This window comes from Procambarus clarkii, chromosome 18 (assembly GCF_040958095.1).
Source record: "Procambarus clarkii isolate CNS0578487 chromosome 18, FALCON_Pclarkii_2.0, whole genome shotgun sequence".
Taxonomy (NCBI): Eukaryota; Metazoa; Arthropoda; class Malacostraca; order Decapoda; family Cambaridae; genus Procambarus; species Procambarus clarkii.
This window is the reverse complement of record NC_091167.1, coordinates 40,393,500-40,415,999: the sequence shown is the minus strand read 5'-3', so window position 1 is coordinate 40,415,999 and position 22,500 is coordinate 40,393,500. Positions and strand designations below refer to the sequence as shown.

The 22,500-nt window shown below is 41.9% G+C and overlaps 3 protein-coding genes across 3 annotated transcripts in view; 1 reads left to right on the top strand and 2 right to left on the bottom strand.

Moving 5' to 3' along the window:
* The window catches only part of LOC123754435 (uncharacterized), a 65,311-nt gene extending 59,484 nt beyond the window's left edge, over positions 1-5,827 (bottom strand). Inside the window, exons 1-3 of the mRNA XM_069326838.1 lie at positions 5,602-5,827; positions 2,996-3,141; positions 757-1,175 (exon numbers count right to left, since the gene is read on the bottom strand). Coding sequence (XP_069182939.1) covers positions 757-1,175; positions 2,996-3,141 — 565 coding nt within the window. The 5' untranslated portion in view covers positions 5,602-5,827. The remainder of the gene's footprint in view (positions 1-756; positions 1,176-2,995; positions 3,142-5,601) is intronic.
* A 3,490-nt stretch (positions 5,828-9,317) lies between these two features.
* Positions 9,318-22,500, top strand: part of LOC123754232 (lipase 3) — a 39,438-nt gene continuing 26,255 nt past the window's right edge. Inside the window, exon 1 of the mRNA XM_045736436.2 lies at positions 9,318-9,387. The gene's annotated coding sequence lies outside the window, so the exon portion shown is untranslated. The remainder of the gene's footprint in view (positions 9,388-22,500) is intronic.
* LOC138366102 (uncharacterized) lies at positions 16,676-17,689 on the bottom strand. Its single transcript, XM_069326837.1, has one exon. The coding sequence runs from the start codon at positions 17,687-17,689 to the stop codon at positions 16,676-16,678; it is 1,014 nt and encodes a 337-aa protein (XP_069182938.1).

The window sequence follows — 22,500 nt, the reverse complement described above, 5'->3', positions numbered from 1 at the left end:
GGGAGTTGGAACGTTAGACAGTAGACGGTTGGAAAGGTGAAGCCTAAGAACGAACAGTTCGACTCTGCAGGTACAAATTGGTGAACGTCCTACTCCTTCCCTGCCTTTGACACACAACCAATTAATTGTAGTTGTTTAAATTTCAATTCTGGTCAAGAGTTCAGAGTAAATCAGTCAATTATTTGAACTAACTTCCGTCAAATTTTCGTCCCCTATCCTCAAAAACTAAAATCAGAACTTATTTAATATTAACATCTTTATTAATAAAAATTAATTACAATGTTGCCTAATCTGAGGAATTCAATTAATTTAAGTCTTATTAGAGTGAGGATAATTCTGGATTCACTGTCACACAGGACAGAGGATCGTACACAAGACAATAGATCTGAAGTGTAGGCTGAAGCACATATATATATATCATGGTTATAACCAATGCTTCAATGTACGAATATGTAAAATGCAACTTTATATTGTGCACTGCCACACAAGGGCAGGGATGGGTTCGTAAGAGATGCAGCATAAAAATAATATAAATAAAATTGTTCTTCATTCTTTAAAATGGACAAGCAAAGTTAGGATAAATTGTTAGGATGTCGTCCAGTACATCAGATTCAATTAAATAGCTACACAGCTGGAGGTACAATAGGCCAGGAGGTCTAAAATCAGACTAAAATAATTTTGTAGTGCAACATTGTATATATTCTACAGATTCATTTATAAGTTTAAGACTTACTAATGGTACTTTGACGTGCTTACCTGCCAACATAGCCGCCACCACACCTTCAGGCAGCCCTCTTGCTAGTGACATGCGGTTGACCTGCTCTGCCCTCAGCTTACCCAGCGATGTCACCACTACTTGCTCGGGCTCCTGACGAACCTCTGCTACTCCTGGGGGATCTGACGGCCACTTCCACAGTGACAAAACCAACTCTCCTGTCGTCTGCCCGGCATTCTCTCTCTCATCGGGAACATTTCCTTTTGTCTCGGACTTTCTGCAATCATATTCTGACGACCTTAATCTTCGCGTGTTCTCGGGAACTGTCATGGCATCATCTGACGTCCTTCTCTCGTCGCCAAGCGATTTGTTCCCACGTTCAGAAAGTACGATGCCACACGGAGGGGTTGTGTCCAAGCACTGTGGACTCGAGAGGATGCTCAGGTAGTTCCCCTCAGCACTGTCATTGAAACATTACCAAGAATTCATGGATTATTACTCAGACTTTCTTAATTCTTTGTTGCATGAGAGCAAGAATCCTATCCTTTATACGTGCTAAACCATTATTTATATATATATATATATATATATATATATATATATATATATATATATATATATATATATATATATATATATATATATATATAAGTTGTATATTGTAAAGAAAATACAACTTTATATTGAAAAGTTGTATTTCCTGACAATTAAGTATAACAATTTATGTTTCTAGTAAAGCAGTGATAGGTGCCTGAAAAAAAAAGTTGATTTCGTTTCCTGGGCGTGTGATTCCTCTAACAAAATTATATCAATTCTTTTGCGAATAATTTCTTCAAGTGTGGGCGCGGATATCAGGCCTATCTTTACCTTTCGATGATTCTGAGGATTAACGTCCACGCGGCCCGGTTTCTGACCAGGCCTCCTGTTGGTGGTCTTCTCAAACTTGCTTAGCTGGCTGTTCGTCGCGGCTGCCCGCAGCCTGACGTATGAATCACAGCCTATTGCACCTCTGCTTTTCAACGTTGTTATTTTCAACATTTCTCATGCCTTCTGATCTCAGGTGGTGTTATTTCGATGTGCAGATGTGGAACCAGTCCTTAGTATTTTCAAAGTGAAAATTATTATGTATCTCTCCCGGATGAACTCTAGGGAATACAGATTTTCAAATTTTAAGCAGCCCCAATAATTCAGATGTTATATTAAGTGGATTTTAGCAATAATGATATTTGCACGTTTCCAGATCAGCAATTTCTCCAGCTTTAAATGGAGCTGTGAGTGTGCAACAATATTCCACCCTAGAGTGCAGTTGTGTCTTAGAAGTACAGTATCATCATTGGTAAGATATTTCCTTACTAAAAGGTTCTTATTATCCAACCTGCCATTTTATTGCAGTTGTGACAGCTATTGTATTGTGTCCGTTAAAAGTAAGGTCTTCCGACATCATTACTCCCAGATCTCTTCCATTGCTTTTTTTTTCAGGGATATTCCTGCGCGGGCCCTAAGCCTCTAGCTGGCCCACTAAGTGTTGCTTGTTTCTGTTTTACTTGGGCGGAGTATGAGTATTTATGACTCGTATGGTCGCTTCAGTAAGATTTTGCCCCATGTGTTTAACAACTTCTTCTGCTCTGTTGAATCTAAGTTGAAATCTTAATGGGTTTGTAACCGTGCACTGTGTTAGATGTTCTAGTGGTCTGTCGGGCATTTCTCCACAGTGCTGACATTTCCTCTCATTTTGTTTCTTTCCATTGTGTGGTTTGATTGCGCTTTATATGTGGTTTCCGTTTCCAGATTTTCGTGTTTTTCATAGCACAGTAGCTGGAACTTATCCTCGTTAAACATCATATTGTTTTCTGTTTAACATCGGATCGGAGGTTTGCTGCGTCCAATTAATTAATTATTTTATAAATATTAGTAATACAATTATTAGTAATTGTTAAATTATCATTGGTAATTGTTGTTTACTTATCAGTAGTAATTAATATTTAATTATTAGTAATCATTATCATTTAATTATAAATAATAATTCTAATTTAATTATTAACAATAATTATCATTTAATTATTAATAATACTTAGCATTTAATTAATTAATAATAATTATAATTGAATTATGAGGATTAATTATCTAATTATTATTATTATTATTTAAATAATACTAATAATTTTACCACCAACATGTTTTATTTATTATTAACAAGAATTAGTTATTAGTAAATTATTAATTATTATAATAGTAGTAATCCTTTGAAAGAGCAGTGAGACAGGTGTTGGGAAGCCTTACCTAAAGTGGAGCTGGTGAACTTGGTGACCTGTTAATACAAGTCGTGGTGCCACATGGTGGAGGAGTGGCCACGCCTGCCACAGCACCACGCCCACACCGTCACCCCGACGCCCACCCATCACCACGTGCCGCCCACATGGACTCATCTGGTGCACGGAGACAAGATGGTCACCACCATGGTCTTCACCACGTGAAGACGCTACTAAGGTGACATGCTGCATGCAAAGTTAGCATCTTGCGTGTGCAAATGTGAATTACAGTAGAAAATGAAAGGAAGCCATATGCAATAAGAAAATGAAGCTAGGCTTATGGTTTAATTTAAATAAAACGAATGTTTGCATTATATTTAGTTCCGCTTATGATATTTGTATATAGTAATTTAATATTATGATATATGCAACAAGAGTGGTATGAGAATGAATACAAGTGTTCAAGGAGTTTGAGTTCTGTTACCAAGATGTAAATATTCTCTAGATAAATTAGAAAATACTGATTAAAGTGATGGATATGCCCTAATGGGTTCACTCAACCATCACAGGCACGAGACCTACAGTATACTTTCTGGTTGGTTAGTAAGCACTTGTGGCGGCCTTACTAACCCTCCAGAGGTTGACATAAGGATTAAGCCTAACACCAATTAATATTTAAAAGGACCGTAAGTCGAGCCATATATTAAGATAACTATTGTGGGAAGTTTGTGGCAGTATTATTGCTTATGCATGTAGGTGATTGTTACTATCAACTATTTAACTGTTGTGTTAAGGAGGCACGTTGCTCAAAGATGGTAGTTATGTATATAATGACAACAGCAGGAGGAAGTGAGCAACAGCTGGTCTCTAGCCAGGGTTTAAATCCACAGTGGCATGCAGGATGTGGAGGCAATCACAAGTGCTGTGACACAGCTTTTCTGCACATGTGTAGTATCTTATTTGTTTGCTAAGTTATTTGAAACGAGTTCTAAGGCTAGGAAGTGCCTTCAAAATATACAATGTCCTTACGAATTGATATAGTGATTGAGTTTTATTTAAAGTATTGTTGTCATTTGATTATTTATTCTCAAAGGCTACATATTATTGATAATTAGATGTACTTTAATAAGTTTCAGGTGCTTTGTACACATCTACTCTTGAATATTGGAACTGGAATTTTCGGCCATCGTATGGTTTATCATTAAGCTCACCAGTGTATCATTATTAACTTGTTAAGGGTAGTCTTAATTCCCTATATTTCCTTCTACATACATTTGGGATAAGGGAATATGAGGGATAGGATGGGGGTGAAGCCATGAGGGAGTAAGGGATAGGATGGGGTGGAGCCATGAGGGAGTAAGGGATAGGATGGGGGTGGAGCCATGAGGGAGTAAGGGATAGGATGGTGGTGGAGCTATGAGGGAGTAAGGGATAGGATGAGGGGCGGAGCCATGAGGGATAGGATGGGCGTGGAGCCATGACGGATAGGATTGGGTGGAGTCATGAGGGAGTAAGGGATAGGCTGGGGGTGGAACCATGAGGGAGTAAGGGATAGGATGGGGTAGAGCCATGAGGGATAGGATGGGGTGGAGCCATGAGGGAGCATGGAATAGGATGGCTTGGAACCATGAGGGAGTAAGGGATAGGATTGGGTGGAGCAATAAGGGAGTAAAGGATAGGATGGTTTGAAACCATGAGGGAGTAAGGGATAAGATGGGGTGGAACCATGAGGGAGTAAGGGACAGGATGGGGGTGGAGCCATGAGGGAGTAAAGGATAGGATGGTTTGGAACCATGAGGGAGTAAGGGATAAGATGGGGGTGGAGCCATGAGGAAGTAAATGATAGGATGGCGGTGGAGCCATGACGGAGTGAGGGATAGGATGAGGGTGTAGCCATGAGGGAGTGATGGATAACGATGAAGCCACGAAGGAAGGAGGGATGGTACCATGAGGGATGAAGGGGATGGGACCATAAAGGACGAAACCATGAGGGAGGGAAGGATGAGACCATATGGAAGGGAGGGATGAGACCATATGGAATGGAGGGATGAGACCATATGGAAAGGCGGGATGAGACTATATGGAAGGGAGGGATGTGAGAATAGGGCCGTAGGGATGAAAGGATGGGACCATGAGAGGAAGGAGAGATGAATGGTTGGGATCATGAGGGAAGAAAGGATAGGGCGGGATATGGAAGGATGTGAGAGTGACGGATGGGACAATGGTAGCAGGTATGAGGGGATGGGACCATGAGAAGTGATGAGAGGATTGGACCATGAGGGAGGTAGGGATGAGGGGATGGGACCATCAGGAAGGAGTGGTTGGGGGTGACGTGGAAACAATGGTATACCATTAATTGGTGGAAAGTGAAGGCTGGCTGAGTCGTTGGGGTTGGAGGAGGAGGGGTAAGGATGTGAGGTGAATGGAGGGGGGGGGGTCAGGTGGAGGATGAAGGAATCAGATGATGTAAGTTATGGTGCAAAGGCAGGTTGGAGTGAGGGGGAACAGAAGGGATAGGTTTACCACAGGTCAGGTCTCACCTCAAGTTCAAGTTCAAGTATGTTTATTGAGATAAGCAAGAAATACATCTCAAAGGGACGGAGTAGCTTAGGCTATTTCTACCCCCCTTGGTCTCACCTCTATCGTGCTGAGGACTGCCAGATCGGGGATGGGGGTGTAGTGGGAGTCTACCGTGTACTCTTGCTTCTGGTGGTGGCCGTCCTCCGTCAGCAGTGTCCCGGGGAGGTCCTGGTTGAGGGATGTATGGCGTGTGACGGGCGTGGTGACCAAGCCACAACTGGCAGCCCACACCACATTCCCTCCTGCCGCCCGCACGCCACACACTCGCCATGGACCCACCAACACACCGCTGATTACAACGTTAAGGACACAATAACAACTTTTCATTTCCTCCTGAGAATTGCGAAATCAGCAGAGATCTATAGTGATCCTAGTCTCACCTTTACATTCCCACGGTTCACAGTTTTGTGCTTGGCTATAAAGTCAAAACTGTATATAGAGTTTATGTTCGTTTCTAAGTTTTTATTTTCGCTACTTTAAGTGCGAATGTACAGTATAAAAATAAGATAGGCTAAGTTTAGGAAGTTAGCGTAATGGTTTTACTTAAATTACATTTGTACTATTATAAATAGTTTTCGGTTGAACTCGCAACTTTATTAAATAAAGTATAATTTTGGCAATTATCGTCCTTTATGACATTTCTCATAACAATGATAGTGCCTCTTAAAATTATAATACTTTTAAAGAAATACTGTTTGAGAGTACGGGACACATCTAGGAAACGAATCTCTTAACCCTGACCAAAGTAACTGCAGAGCAAGCTTTACAAAAATTTGCTAGGATATATTGTTCAACATTATATAAATGAATATCCTATAATTATTAAATGTTTGAGGCTAAATCTCAATCCCATTTATGACAAATCATCCTCCATTATTAGGATACAAGCTGAACATAGCTTATTTTCTACCTTAAATCTATAGCCTTCGTATAGATAAAGGATGCTACATAATGCCGGTATATCTAAGTATACCAACATTGTGGTGTCTGAGGATACATCGTGCTGGTTCCCGGTGATTTCACGTGATTTATGTGGTTTCCACATTTTCTGTAAATTCTTTGTATGAAATAACAATGAGGAATTTAATATTTAATTGTTTTGATGATATAGGCTACACTGGCCAGTGATTTTGTGGTTGTCTCTCCGATGCTAACACCGTATATAACCTAACAGAACATTTGGAAACTAATATATCTTAGCTGAAGAAAACTAATATATTATATCCTAACTTTTGGAAACTTAGTTATTCTAACCCTATTGTCTTTCTCACTGCATCCTGCTCCTTGTTTTTCTTGCTACTTCCTTGTCATCCCAATTACATCCTGCCCCCTTGTCTTTCCTTATACACCCTGCCTCCTTATATTCTCTTCTACACCCTGTCCCCTTAGAATGCCTGTGTTTCCCAGACTAGACAGTGTTTTCTGTACATTACGCAGGAGTCGATAAAGGATACACCGTCTCCATCCCAGGCGTCGACCACACTACACCACGCCACGCTCCACGTTACCATGGAAACGTAAACAACATTCTCTTTAGGCTTCACTACAAATAAATCGTGTATACATACTCATACAAATATATATATATATATATATATATATATATATATATATATATATATATATATATATATATATATATATATATAATATATATATATATAATATATATATATATATAATATATATATATATATAATATATATATATATATATATATATATATATATATATATATATATATATATATATATATATATATAATATGTTGTACCTAGTAGCCAGAATGCAGTACTCGGCCTACTATACAAGGCCCAATTTGCCTAATAAGCCAAGTATTTGTGAATTTATATATTTTTCTATTTTTTTTCTTATGAAATGATAAAACTGTCCATTTCAATATTTATGAGATAATTGTTTTAAATTTCAGTTAAAACTAATGTAGATATATGGCCGAACCTAACCAACCTTACCTATCTTAAGCTTATCTAAACTAACACAACTAAGTCAATAATTTATGTTCCTAATATAATACAATAATAATAATTAAAATCAACTAATTGGAAACCATTTATTGAAAATAAAGAAAATCGGGCACTGCATAGTAGGCCGAGAAGTGCGTACTCCCAAATACTATCGCTATCCAACGGGCACGAAACAATTAGTCTTTTTCAAAGCCCTAAGTGGCTCTTTAGAAATCGTTGTAGCCTCTAGCTCTTGGCTGTTATTGGTCCCCAAAGCTCCTCCTCGATACCTTCACAGACTTCCATGACTTATCGCCTGTTCAAAGGATTACTTCCCGTATAAGACTTTCAAATCTCTCTCTCGACTCTTCACATATATTTCAGGAAGATCCTCCGCGAGTCCCGGCATCCCTCACAACACAAGAATGTCCTTGCAGCCTTAAGTATAAACAGAGTTGGAGAGCATCATGTGTTCACTCTACGAGTTCAGCCACCAGATTTTTTATTGTGCACCCCATACTCATCCTGTGAGCGATAATGCAAAAAGTATTACAGAGGGAACAAAAGGTTATTATCAGACCTCAACGGAGATTATTACATTAACATTGTAATCTATCCTTCACGCCTTATAATTACAATGTCAGCTGGTTACAAAAAATGTTCTATTTCAAGAGTTATATATTTGCAGTAAATCATTATACATTAATGGTAGGTTTTATCGCTAATGCATAATTGTTTGAGCAACTGAGATATTACAGAGTCATAGGGGAGCTGCTGTTTGTTATAATTAGTCTTCACAATACACTACTTGTTTCTTAATCTCATATCAATCAATCACCTTACTATCATACAGCAAGTCACTCAGGCACAATATTGCCTCATGGCCACAGGCACTTACACAAACTATTTATGGCAACAGCCACTCACGCACAACACGGGAGACATCTCCCGTCACGCAGGGTGCAGTCGCACCTCCACAGATCTTCAGTATCAGCTCTTGATACTGGTAATGGCTCAAAAGGGCCACCACTTACGGGCTACTCATACCCGTGCCACCTTTTGGGTGGCTTAATCTTCATCAATCAATTCATCATCACGTACAATATTGACTTATGGCAACAACACTCACCCGTTCAATATTGCCCTATTTAGCATTTCCTTGCTCTATTGTACTGTAAATATTGCAGCTTTTTATTTAAAATAAAAGAGAACAATTTGTTTTCGAAAATGAGTAATAGGTACTTTAAATTAGTTTGGTGAAGCGGGCCTAGGTTTTTCTGATTTGGTATTGACCCTAATACCTATCAACCTCTGAAAAATGATTAAGGTCACAACAATAGCTTATTGATCAACCAGCAAATATACTTTAATGTTGAACAGAGTCCATACTACATAATATTCCCGGCTTGGCATCTTCTTTAGATAATTACTTACTTACTTGAATATAGTCCAGGACTATTTATTATTATAGTATACTCTCAGTGTATATATACACGGAGACGCGGTGTGTATATAATATATATATATATATATATATATATATATATATATATATATATATATATATATATATATACACACACACACACACCGAGAAGCGGTGTATATACTTCCTTTAATTCTGCGGGACAGAATACTTCCGGTCTTCCTTTAATTTCATTTAAATTTAAATACCATTACTAGTACTGATGACTTCATGGAAAAACCTCCCAACTACACACAAGGTTGAGTTGGTGAAAGTTAAATCCGACCATAACTTCTCAATAGGAACCACGGAGCGGTGGTGAATGTACCTCCAGCTAGTGCCGGCTCAGTTTACCCCGAGACCTGAGGGACGCCAGCAACACCTCACCACAAGGCTTGACAGCTTGCACATTGTGTAAATATATTGCGCTTATTCTTTATGATACAGTTTCCGTGAAGAGTTTCTCCTCCGGTGACTGCACGACGGGTAATGTCAGGAGACGCGTCATAATGACACGTCTGTTTATTAACATTATTAATAATAATAATGGTTATTCAGGTAAAAGTATATATATTCAAAATGAGTTACAAACAGAATGTTAGATTTCTAAATGGAGCTAGTATATACTATGCCTAAAGCCAATAACACGCACAGCGTTTCGGGCAAACGCTATTTGAGAAGGCTTGACAATTGTTGATGTTGTTTCCGGCTGATGCTGGGACGACGACTATAAGCAGGTGTGTGTTAGAGTAAAGACTTGACACACTTGAGGGCTGGATGTTGTGTTCATGGCGTCCGCTGATCATTAATTGTTGCTTTTGTAGTTAGGAATTCGTTTTCAATGTTTGAGTGTCCCGGGGATTTGAGGTATGTGATAAGATCAAATGTGGCCTAGTTTTTGGGTAGACTGGAAATATTTAGCCAATGCTTCCGCTGTTTTATATGCAGTGAAAGATCCCGTCCTCTAATATATGCTCGATATTGAAAGACAGTTTGAGGGTGATAAGTACATGTTTGAAATTAATTCTGGCAGTAAGATGTCTGAAACATTGAAGGAAGTAATGTTCAATTGTCTCTGGAATATGGCAGGGGATGCAAAATTCACCTATGTGTCCTGTGTATGTAAAATATATGCATATATATATATATATATATATATATATATATATATATATATATATATATATATATATATATATATATATATATATATATTATAGGTGTGAACTGCTAGTTTGGTGTGTCGGAGTCTTCGGCTGGTCACTGTTATATCTGCATCTGTTCGTGGGGTTTTCCACTTTACTTTCCCGCGTGCAACGTCACCAGTGTGCATATGGCAGACGCTTGACGAAGCTGTCGAAATCCAACAGAGAAAATACGAGAGCAAGCGTACAAGGCCTTGGAGGAAGGTCGAATAAGTCCTTAATGGTTGTGAGAGTATGGTCTCTCAAGATATCCCACAGCTGACTTGAATGGCTCATTGCGGTGCACAGTGCACCGATCTCGTGCACAAGCCCTATCTCTGTTAACCCTGGATGGTAAACTGTCATGTTGGGGTGTCCCCAGGATGCCCACAAAACCAGGAATACTTTTAAGACACGGAGGCTGCCGTATGTTCAGGCAAGAAGTAGATACAGTGAAGTTAAGCATCCATGTCAAAGAGTTATTGGGTACACAGTGAAGGTGTCAGGCGTGAGAGAGGGAGAGGCGCCCGTGAGGCGAGAAATAAGCTTTGACCTTTGGGGTCACGCAGTCTTACCTGGGACACGGTCGGGTCAAGAAATACCTGCTCCGCGACTAGAGGTGAAGTTAGTATTGGAGTTTAGCTCAGTTTACACACAAGGAGACTGACTAATATCAATCGCTTTCTATACATCTCCCCCCATGCTGGGTACTGAGATGGAGACTCTGACACCAGAAGAACTAGCTACTCCCCACGGTAATCACATGGACTCAGAAAGCAGCCAGTCAGTAGTGAGTGATTTTCAAGAAGTTCTAACCAGGCAACAGAAGAAACGGGGAAGACAGGATGTAAGGCGTAGTGTTGACAGTGAAAGTGTACATAACGAAAACGACAAGAAAATGAAGAACGACGCTCAGACTGTTCAAACCAGTGTCGACGAACGGACAGAACGATGTCGGCGGAGGTGAAGGCTTCTCTTCCCTGCCTCATGCACACTGGCCTACCATCACAAGCTGTTGTGGACACGTCAAACTTGGAAGAGAGCACCGCAAGTTCGAGCCCCTGCTGAAGGAAGGTGTGAACAGACCTTACTTAACGGTAGGTTCTATGGAGGCAGTTGCGTTTCTTACCCAGCAAGGATATGATGGTATTGTTATGCAAATACCGGAGGAGGACGAGAAGCTGACGAAGGTAATTATCTACAAATACCCTCAGATTCTAGACCCCAAATTCATCCTCGACGACCAACGATTAGTGTGGGCCAAGCGTCACCTTATTAAAGGTGAAGCTAGGAATCAGGTGGTGGCTCCAGTGAGAGGTGAAGTTCCTGAAAGAGTGTTCATCACCGGGGCGGGCTACAGGCATGTAGCAAAGTATGTAGAAGAGCCCATAATATGCCTGAAATGCTGCAGATGGGGGCATAAATCCTGGAGCTGTCAACATGATCCACGATAGTTCCCAGATGCTGCAACTGTGGAGGTGTTCACAACGCCAGCTCGGCTGTGTGTAGCAAGAGGCCGAGTATGGATGTTCCCCGGCCGGTGAATGTTACAGAGCAAGCAAGAGCTCTTACCCAGACACCGGGAGTACAGCAAAACAGTCTGCCCCAAACAGCGCCAGTGAACCGGACGAATGCGTGGGTAAAGGAGTCTCCTTTACTTCGTCAGGCTCAAGCAACATGCAGCCATGCCACCACTCAGGACTCCGGCAGTGACAATGTAACGGTGAGTGAAGTGGCTACTGTGGCTCAGAAAGAGAGCCATGCTGGTATGGTCAAGGAGGTGTGGGCTGAAGTAAGAAAAGTTGGTGAGTTCCTCCGAAATCTTGGGCAGAGAATCGAATCCATCGAGGCGAAACTAAACGTTCAGGTGAAGGTCAAGGAACGTTACAAAACGGTGAAGGAAAGTCAGGAAATAGTGGTTGAGGACAATAATGAAATATTGAGTGATGATGAAATGAAGGAAAGTGAAGTGTGTGTGAATGATGATAGACGTAGTGAAAGGAAGAACTATAATTAAACATAAAATGAAGGAATCATTTGGGCCAATAATGGACGTCACGGGACTGAAAAAAATCTCTTGAGAAACGCAATGTTGCTTTTACTGGTGAAGTTGGGAGGAGGTGGGAGATGTTATATAAGGTATGGCAATCATTTAGTGAACTTATTGAGGATGACTTAGAAAGTGAATTGTTTAATAATGGATCATCCTAGACTGAAAATGTTGTCATGGAATGTTAATGGTTTAAGAAACAGGGTTACAGATGTTCATTGTTATGTGATGGGAAATGATATTGATGTTGTAGCTCTCCAGGAGACAGGGGATAGGAATGAAGGCTTATTGAAATTAAATGGCTATAAAGGGTTTCACCTCTTCGCCGCAAATAACATCAGAGGGACGTCGATTTATGTTAAGAACTCCATACCAGCAGAGTTAGTAGAACCGCCATCAAAAACACAAGGTATAGAGAGTGTCTGTGTTAAATTATCATTAAGGGAAGGGGAATTTATTGTAGTTAATTTGTATGTATCCAGGAACTGCTTCGACGCTCACTGAGAGAGAGAAGATTAAGCCACCCAAAAGGTGGCTTGGGCATGAATAGCCCATAAGTGGTGGCCCTTTTGAGCCATTTCCAGTATCAATAGATGATACTGGAGATCTGTGGAGGTGCGACTGCACCCTGCGTGACGGGAGATGTCTCCCGTGACGCTCACTATCTACCTGACTGCATTTATATTAATCCTTCACTGGTCATTGGGGACCTTAATGCTCGGCACACAAGCCTTGGGACAGTGGGTAGTATTAATGCTAATGGGGTCAAGTGGTTACAGTTTCTACAAGATCATCCAGATACCTGTCTCTTGGGAAACAATGAGCCAACTCACATCAGGGGAGGACGGCTTGACTATGCCTGCATTTAAACTCTCAGGGAATTATGGGGAAGGCTCGGGTTGTTCGGGAACTACTTAGTGACCATTTTGCCTTGAACGTTGAATTACCACTGGGGAAAAAACAAGTCCACTTTCAAAGGAAAAGACTAAATATTAATAAAGATATGAAAAATTATTTTATTCAAAATATAGGAGATTGGTATCAACACTACACGCCGCTCTCATGACTCTTTCATGAGAGCGAGTGTATTGCCAGGGAACAGTAGCCTCGTATTTTTTGTTATATTGTTTTCTTCCATTTCCTGGCAGGGGGAGTCCTGTAGCGAGTAAACCTATGCTCGCTCCATTATCTCATCATCTTAATGGCATAACTAATTACACAAGCTATAATCCTATCCCTATTTACAGGTAACGGTTTTTCCACCCTCCTATCTTACTGTGAGGTGTAGTAACCGTATATAAGCCAGCGATTTGAGAATAGCAAACACACACAGGACCACACACTTGGTCCGGGAGACATCTCCCGTCACGCAGGGTGCAGTTGCACCTCCACAGATCTCCAGTATCAGCTCTTGATACTGGTAATGGCTCAAAAGGGCCACCACTTACGGGCTATTCATGCCCGTGCCACCTTTTGGGTGGCTTAATCTTCATTAATCAATCGAATAGCAAACCAGTACAATCTCCAGTCAAGAATGTAATACTTGGCGTGGGCAGTTCTAATCGACCCAAGACGATACAGCTTCGACACAGAGCAGGTAGCAGACTACGACTTCATCCAGCTACAACGCTCTCCCACATTGGATGGGAGTATTTACTAGAGTTGGATGTTGTCACATCCAACTCTAGTAAACACTTCCTTACTTCCCCGCTGGTAATCTCAAACTCTTCCAGTGGTTCCTGGTTAGCTATTCCCTCTTTATCTCTGGGATTTCTCCTTGCTCTAAGGTGAAGACCTCCTGGAATTTCTTATTCAGTTCCTCACACACTTCCTTGTCGTTTGTAGTGAATCCTTCTGCCCTCTCATGACTACCATTTTTCATCCATCAATTCTCATGATCACTTTTCCTTGAGAATTAAATATCACGTTTACCTTTCTTGAACCGTCAACAATTCCCTTTATGAATGTAGTCAGCTCTTCCACCCCTCGCCACGAGACAATTGAAAACCTGAAGTTGTTTTCTGTCAAGTCTCGTTATTAAATTAAAGTGAGGAAATAATCAAGACTTTATTCATTCATTAAAATAATAATATTAATTTGATTTCTTAACTAATTTGAATTTAGTGATCACTTCTAAATAAGTATTTACCCTCGCACTGACTAAATAGTCAGGCAGAGTGGAGCGAACGCGCCATGTTGTTACTTGGTCTCCTGCTGGATGTACATTTCGTTCTGAATGTACCGATATGTTGCACGTTGGTGGATTATGACGCAGATTTAATTCCCCAGCTTATGCTACTTAATAAGACTGTAAAGTCTGATCTGGAGGCCACCAGCTGTCCGTCTAACACACTTGATAAGTACCTTGCCTTTGAGCCAGCAACTTTAGGTTGGAGTAAGCACCACAGTCAAGCTGAGTGGCTCAGAAACAACCACAACCGGGTGGCTTACAGATGATGTTACTGGATGTATACTCTGGCCCACGGCTGATGTTGATGTATACTCTGGCTTACAGATGATACTGGATGTATACCCTGACCTACGGGTGATTTTGATGTATACTCTGGCTTACACATGTTACTAGATGTATACGCTGGCTGATGTTGATGTATACTCTGGCTTACAGATGATGTTACTCCGCACTGTGGGAATTGTGTGGAATAAATTCCTGTAGTATATATATACATTGCTCGAAATTAATTTCCGACAATTGAAATTGAAATAAGTTTATTGAGGTAAAATACACACAAAGGGATGAGGTAGCTCAAGCTATTCTCACCCCGTATTTCCGACAATTAACTTGTCCACATAAACCAACATATGTACAACAATATTCCTGTTTTAGACGGTGTACAGTTTCGAAACGTAATATTCCAATTTAGAAAATGTGAAAATAGGTATATAGCGATTTTACAATCTAAAGTATTTAACAGCATTGTTACAGTTTAAGCTGTGGACTATAGTGTATAACAATATTTCAGTATATGGTGTGGGACAGTGTACATCACTATAGTACAGTATTGCAACTTTGGGATTACCTAATTATGTACATAAATATTCTCGTTTATGGGGTGGACTGCAGGAAATGGGTCTATTAATGCGAATCAAAATTTCTTTCTTGAAATGACTGTCAGTATACAGCAATATTCCAGGCCAGAGTGAGATTGTGTACAGCAGTATTCCAGACCAGAGTGAGATTGTGTACAGCAGTATTCCAGACCAGAGTGTGATTGTGTATATATCAATATTCCAGGCCAGCGAGTAACTATAGTGTACAGCATTATGATAGTTTTAAAAGAGACGGTTTATATATAATAATCCAGCATAGGTAGCGAGTGTATACGCAAGCAATATTTCAGTTCAGGGAGTGTACAACAATAGCCTACTCCAGGGAACTGGACTGTTAGTATACAACAATGGCCTACTCCAGGGAACTGGACTGTTAGTATACAACAATAGTCTACCCCAGGGAACTGGACTGTTATTGTACAGCAATTCTACATCCTAGAGTTATTTGAAAAGTACAGAATTATTCCAGTGTAGTGAATGAGACTCGTAATGCACGGTAATATTCTGGGCTAGGAATTGAATGTTAATATTTCACAATAATCCAGGCTAGGAAGTGAAACTTAAATGCACACGAATATTCCATCCTTGTAAGGGTGGTTAACAGTATTAATTAATGTTATAGCCTAATGAGTCACTTTCAGAGCACAGACATATTTAAATCTTCAGAGCAATTTTTTGTAGTGCAATATTATAGAGTTGGAAATGACTTGTTATTGAATACCAATATTCGGGTGATATGAGTGACATGGCAAGTGGACGATTCTAATAAGTTTGACTAGGAGTTGCACGCTAGCTGCCGGGAGGTGCGGACGTGTCGCCTGGCCTCTCTGATGGTTGAGGTGTTTGCTGCTTTAGTCTGCTGGGGGTGTGGGTGTCTCTACCCTCCCTGCTGTTCCCTCCTAGTTGGTGTGGACGTGGCGAGTTTTGTGATGGGAGATCATTTTCCCCCTGTTGTGAGGGTCAACTCTGTGGGATTGGAGTTTACTGATCGTGCGGGGTATCCTGTGGTGGAGCATGTCATGTGTGACATGCTCCATATCCCGGTAATGGATATCTATGGTGTAGAGCTGGTAACTGCTCACCGTATGGTTATCAAGTTTGTGGGAGAAGCGGTGTACCGTGACTTTCTCCGGAGGTACGAGGGACGTACCTTGCAGCTGCAGGATGGCACCGGATCCGTGTCCATTACAGATCGTAGTGGTGCCATGACGAACGTGAGTGTCCATGGGGCCCCCATGGAGTTTCCCGAGACCCTCCTCCGGCGCTTCTTCCAGCGGTTTGGCGCGTCGTTAGTGTGCGGTTGCACACACTCTCTTCTGGCATGTATACTGGTGTGCGGACCAACATTCGTACCCTAGGGATGCGCCTGAGGTCGGACATTCCATCTTCTGTCCGGCTTTTAGGGTACTACATCCGAGTGTACTATGCCCAGCATCCATGGACGTGTTTTTGTTGTAGCATATTGGGACATCAGGCTGCCGAGTGCACTGAGGCTGCAACTGCTCCCGTGAACATGTTCAAGGAAGAGGATTTCCCGCCGCTCCCTGTGGAGGAGGACACTGGGGGTGAGGAGGTGGACGTCCCGATCGCTGCTGAGGCTCCCCCTGCGTCTCCGAGTACGCCTCCGGATGTTGCGGACCCTCCTCCAGGTGTTGCGGCGCCGTCGGCGGTTTTGATTGCTCAGGTCGCTGTTCCGGCTGCTCCCGTGGGTCTTCCGGGCGATCTCTGTGCGTCGTCGGTGCCCTCCACTTCCTAGTCTCATGCTACTGCGCTTGGCCCTGCGCCCTCGGATTGTGTCCGACTGTGATGGGTGATGGGGTGGGGAACGCGCCTCCTGCTGTGTGCGGCCCGGTTTCCCCAGTGGTTGAGGCTGCTGCCGTCTTGCGTTGGTCCACCCGGCTTGTGGGGCCAGTGTGTTTGGGTCCGCCTCCAGCTCTGATGATGTACGGCCGGAGCCCAAACATTCCCGTCGTTCTTCTGCTACGTGGGCTGATGTGGGCGAGTTCAACGACTGTGGTTCTTCCGGCGACGGCGAGGTGGCTCCGGTTGCGTTGCAATCTACGGTGGTGGCAGAGGTGCATTTGCCTGCGGATGCTGTTGCCGGTGTTTTGGTCTCCCCTTCTGGTAGGGGGTGTTTGCGGGTACTGATTCGGGTGCGTCGCCTGTGTCGGATGGTTCCGGTTCTTCGTGGGGGTGGTTCCCCCTGCTGAGGTTCGTGGTGACCGGGAGGTGGTCTTGAAAAAGGCTGCTCGCTCTGGGGGGTCCGTGCCCCCTTCCTCGCTCCCTGTTTCGTCGTCGGCGGTCTTGTCGCCTCTTCCGTCTCAAGCCGTCTCCTCTGTAGCTCCTGCAGTACCGGTGGAGGTGTTACCATCACGTCAATCGTCACCTTCTTCTCCTGTGCGTTCGGCGGCATGGCCGTCTCGGCGGCCTATGTACGCTTCTAAGGTGTCTTCTGCTTCTAAGGAAGGGGTGTCTTGTGCTCCCAGCCTCATTATGCGACTTCCGCCAGTGAACTTCGGAAGTGGCCGTTTCTGCCTGATTTCGTGGTTCCTGAGTGTATGCTGGCCCCACAGCGGGGGAGGGGGGAATGACTCCCTACTGACATGGAATATTTGATTTGGGAGGCCTATAAGAAAAGGTATCCTTGGGATAAGTTCCCTTAGAAGTATGCTCCTGGCTCTGGGAGTTAGTTTCCCGGTTCCTGCATGCTCCGGTGTTTATGTATTGTGTAATGCGTATGTTTTCTGTATTGCGATTATGCTGTCCTTTTGTTTCTATTGAGTATTTATAATTTCCTTTAGTGTTGTATTTCTTATCATTTTGTCTTGGTGCCTCTCCGTGTGTGGTTATGGTGCCGGTAGACTTGTTTTGTATAAGTATGTTCTGGTGTTTGGGTTGTTGGGTGCGGGTTTGGGTACCGTGTGTTGTATTGATGTCGTTTCTGTACTGTATTCCCCTGTGTTTGTATGTATTGTTGTTTTTGTGGTCGGCCCTTCTGGCCGGTGTTTTGTGGTTGAATACCTTTGTTCTTTTGTACTTTGTGATTTGTCATTTTGTGTTTTGTGCTCTGTTTTGTTCTAGATTGCTTTTATTGATTTTATTGTATTTATTGTATTTTTTCGCATGCTTGCATGTAAAAATAAAAAAAACTGTCTCGTAAGACGAGTCAGACCAACAGAACTGCTCCGTTGTTGTAGAATTACTCTCACTACACAGAGTAATCACTAACGTGACTGCATCACTGAGAAACCGTAGCAGTAATGATAAGGGTTCGAACCCATGTGGTGGATGTTCCCACGCACATGCATTACTTTCACTACCTAAAGAATTTGAAGGTGTGAACTATGTTGGCATCGTCAGTAAACTATTCAAAGACAAGCTGGAATACGAAATTACCCAAACAAGCATGAAGGCTTCATGTAGAGTATGTCAGATAAATCGTAATTGTTCAGATAACAGGAAAAATCGTCTTAAAATAGCTCAAGGAAAATCTACTCTGGTCAACACTGTAGTGTTTTTAAAAATGTGCCTATTAATGAACATCTAAAGGAACAGACAGGCCTTTTCTTACCATCTGCGTCAAGTGCGTAATCAAAACCCAGAAGTGATCCAATAGGGCTTTGTTAGAGATCAAAACATAAACGTGAAAAAATCTGACAGAAAATTTATGAAATTGCAAATGTGGGAAACCTCACAAACTTCCTTGCTTTTTGTCTGACCAATCTTGTTCCTACCGTTGCCTCATCATAGTTAACCCTATCTGAGCGAGCCGTCTATCCTCACCTAGTTGTTCCGGCATACCATAACTATACTTTTCCCCGGATCTCTATTCTACTAACAGTAAACAGCTGCTTTTCGAGGGTATACATTTGAGTATAGTATAATAGGGGTACCACTTCTCATGCAGTTGTAGGGGCCATAGCCTCGGAGAAGAAAATAAAGGGTAGCCAGAAAAGACCTTGCAGATTCTTCCTTAGCAATTGAGTATTTTCGTCTGCCACTTCTACTTTATTATTGTGTACGTGATTTATTAATTTTATTGCTTTGTGTTAAAAAACACACACACATAGCCATCAATGTTCGAAGACCACCACTTCCGAGCTGGATGAGGGGTACATGCCCAAGATACAGCAAGCATTTCCTCTTTGGATCGCGACACTGAGGCGTAGGAATAGGGAACTGACAACTCTTTTATCTCTAGTTTGTCTAATGACCTCCTCACCCACCTGCTTTAGGAATTTAAGTGCACAGTTACCCCAGACACCTAGGGTTTCAGAGACTATCGGCACGAACCTGTAACAATATTTCTGTATTTATTAGTGAGCCGTGACGCAGTAGTGCGGTTATACAGGGCAGATATAATGTGACTCGCACCTCTCATTAACAAAAAAAAAAAAGGTATCGCTTTCGGCCTTGCAGTGTGAAAATTGCACAGGATTGAAAGAATAATCAGGCGAAAAGTTAACACAATTTACTCTAGTATTAAAATTAACAAACAACACATGAAAAATATCCAAAACCCCTGATAGAATACACTTGGCTAGCACACAAGAGAAATTATAATAAGACATAAAAAAACTTACGTTAATGCAACAATATAGGTGAGACTGAACGAATAGTTAACCTGCACACGAAGCAGTGGGTAAGCAAACGTAGCGTGGAAGTCGTAATCTTGAACCATGAACACCTTATGAGACCACCGTGGTGAGCGAGGTCAAGGGTGCTTATACCCCTGCTGGTGACGTCACATCCTTTGTCGGAACCTTTGTCGAGGCTTGGAACTACAATCCAGCAGCGAAACTGCTTGTTACCCACAAGTAACCATGAGCCGGCAAATCTGGGTCTTGCATCTGCCTAGGGCTAGGGTCTGGGTGGAGGGTGACTGGGGGTGCTTTCCAGACATGCAGACAGGTGGTATGCAGAGTGATGTACAACGAAGGTGAGTAGGCCATTTGGCCTGTTTGCAGTCGTTTGAAAAAGATGGTCGCGGTGAAAAGCTTGCAAGTGTGTCACTATGGTCGGCTCCTTTAGTGAATTTGGGATAATAAATTCCAATGGAGTTACTTTGGTACTCTGGTAGGATATGGCATTAATTCACTTATAGCACCGGTTGAGGATAAGAATGCAGGCAATGCTACGTGTTGCATTGTGTATATCTATACAACTGAGTCTAGCTGGGAGCGTTGCTGGTCCCATTAGTCATCTTTCAGAGAGAGTTAACACTTTCATAAATATTGTTTTAAGGAGTTTGTCATACTCTTAATTTGGGCTATCGCAAGAGGTAGCACACCTTAGGAAATGGGTTAGCCTGGTCAATGTCAGGCACCTTGTGAGGAGGCACAGGCCATCGTGTGCATCCAAAACACCTTTACTCTTTCTACCATCCTTCGCAGATTGTTCAGCTTTTCTTCGAGAGTGCATCAATGGCATTCCAATCCAAATGTGACTTTTAGTATAAAAATAGTATCGTTTCTGTTCTACTCTTATTTTTTAATTAGTCTACTTTTAGCAGCGAGTTATCTCGCTCCATTGAGTGCTCTGAGTGCAATCAAGCATATACTCTGGATTAAACCTCCTAGCAAGTATCAATGGCAAGCCTCACTTTAATGGTCATAAGTGCAAGTATTAAACAGCAAACCTTGCCAAGAATATATTGGCAAATCACTGTAATGTATATTTAATTAACTTAAATATGGGGTCTCTAAACAAACACTATGATGTTAGTGCCTTACCACAAGCAATAAATAAATTCCCATTAGTTATATTAACAGAAACTTGGTTGAAAGATGACTCAACCCAACTATTTTACATTCCTAATAATTCAGCTGTCCACAATAGCAGACCAAACGAGAGATGGTGCTACACCAATTTACTACCACCAGAGGCTACCATACTCAAAAGTTATCACAACTAGTGGTACTTATGGAGAGTACATATTTTTCCAGTTTAATTATCAAGGGTTTAGACGCAAACTTAACGGTGGAAGCGGTATACAGAATTCTTAACTCAGACGTAACCGAATTTAACGTGTTAGCTTCAACTGACGGAGAAGGGGCTGCTTCTACCTTTATTGACGAGAAGGGGCTGCTCTCCCTTCACTAACCTAAGCCATTTCGTTTTATCGTTCCTAGGCTTTATCAAGAATATTTTTAAATGTTATATATTGAACTTTCATTATAATCTCTTGTCACGCCCTCCGCCGCAAAGTACTGTCACGCGCTGCGAACACCCCACCTCCCACAGTGCGTGCAGTGTGCGTGAAAGTTACTTCCCTCAATGATTGCACGAGTGGCCTGCTCAGAGACGCATCACAATGGCGCGTCATTGTTTACCTTCTGGCGTGGGTTGACGATAATAAACGCCTCACTGTTCTATTTTATGGGCTATCACTCCATTATAGCTTTTATCAAAGGCTTGGCAAAATCTGGATATACAGCAAACCATATTTTAGTTTGTGCTAATGCCTGCTCTTAAATCGTGTGGACCATACCTCAGTCTTATCCATAAAAATCGGTAAGTTGTCTTCTTATCATCCTATCAACAACCTTAATGATGTGTGATGTTAGTGCGACCGGTGAGCAGTGTTTTGCCGTTACTTCCTCCCTTGTGCAGATGAAGGATGTCAAGCATTCTAAGCGTCTGCTGTATGGCACGCGCCCATGCTCACTCACTCACTCACTCACGTCCGTTTACATACCAGCACAGAGTCTAGCACAGATTAAAAGCAAATTATTAGAAATAGAGAAATGCAGACAATGAACAGTGACCGCAACATCAGGATCAGCAGATTGGTACAAGAATTCAACCAACCACGAATCACACATTTTGATGAAAGAGAACAATAATAAGCAGAAGTGCACTTACATCGTTTATGGCTTTTATACCGATGTGTATGGGAAATAGGCTTCCAGAAGATGAGAGAGGAAATGTCCGCATTGTGGAGAAATACCAGACAAACTACTGCACATCTAACACAGTGAACAGTCCGAATAAGATTTCAACCAATTTCAACACCGCAGAAGTTGTTGTTGTTATTGTTGTTGTTAAACACATTGGATATATATCTTCATTTTGCCTAAAATAGCGAGTTTTTCTCGTGTTAATTATCACACAGGTGGTGGCCATGATCACCCTGCAGAAGTTGATGGACCTTATATCCAGCCCCAAACCACATCCAAGTCTGATATACAGAACACCAAAGTGAGGGAAGACGGCTGTAAAAGG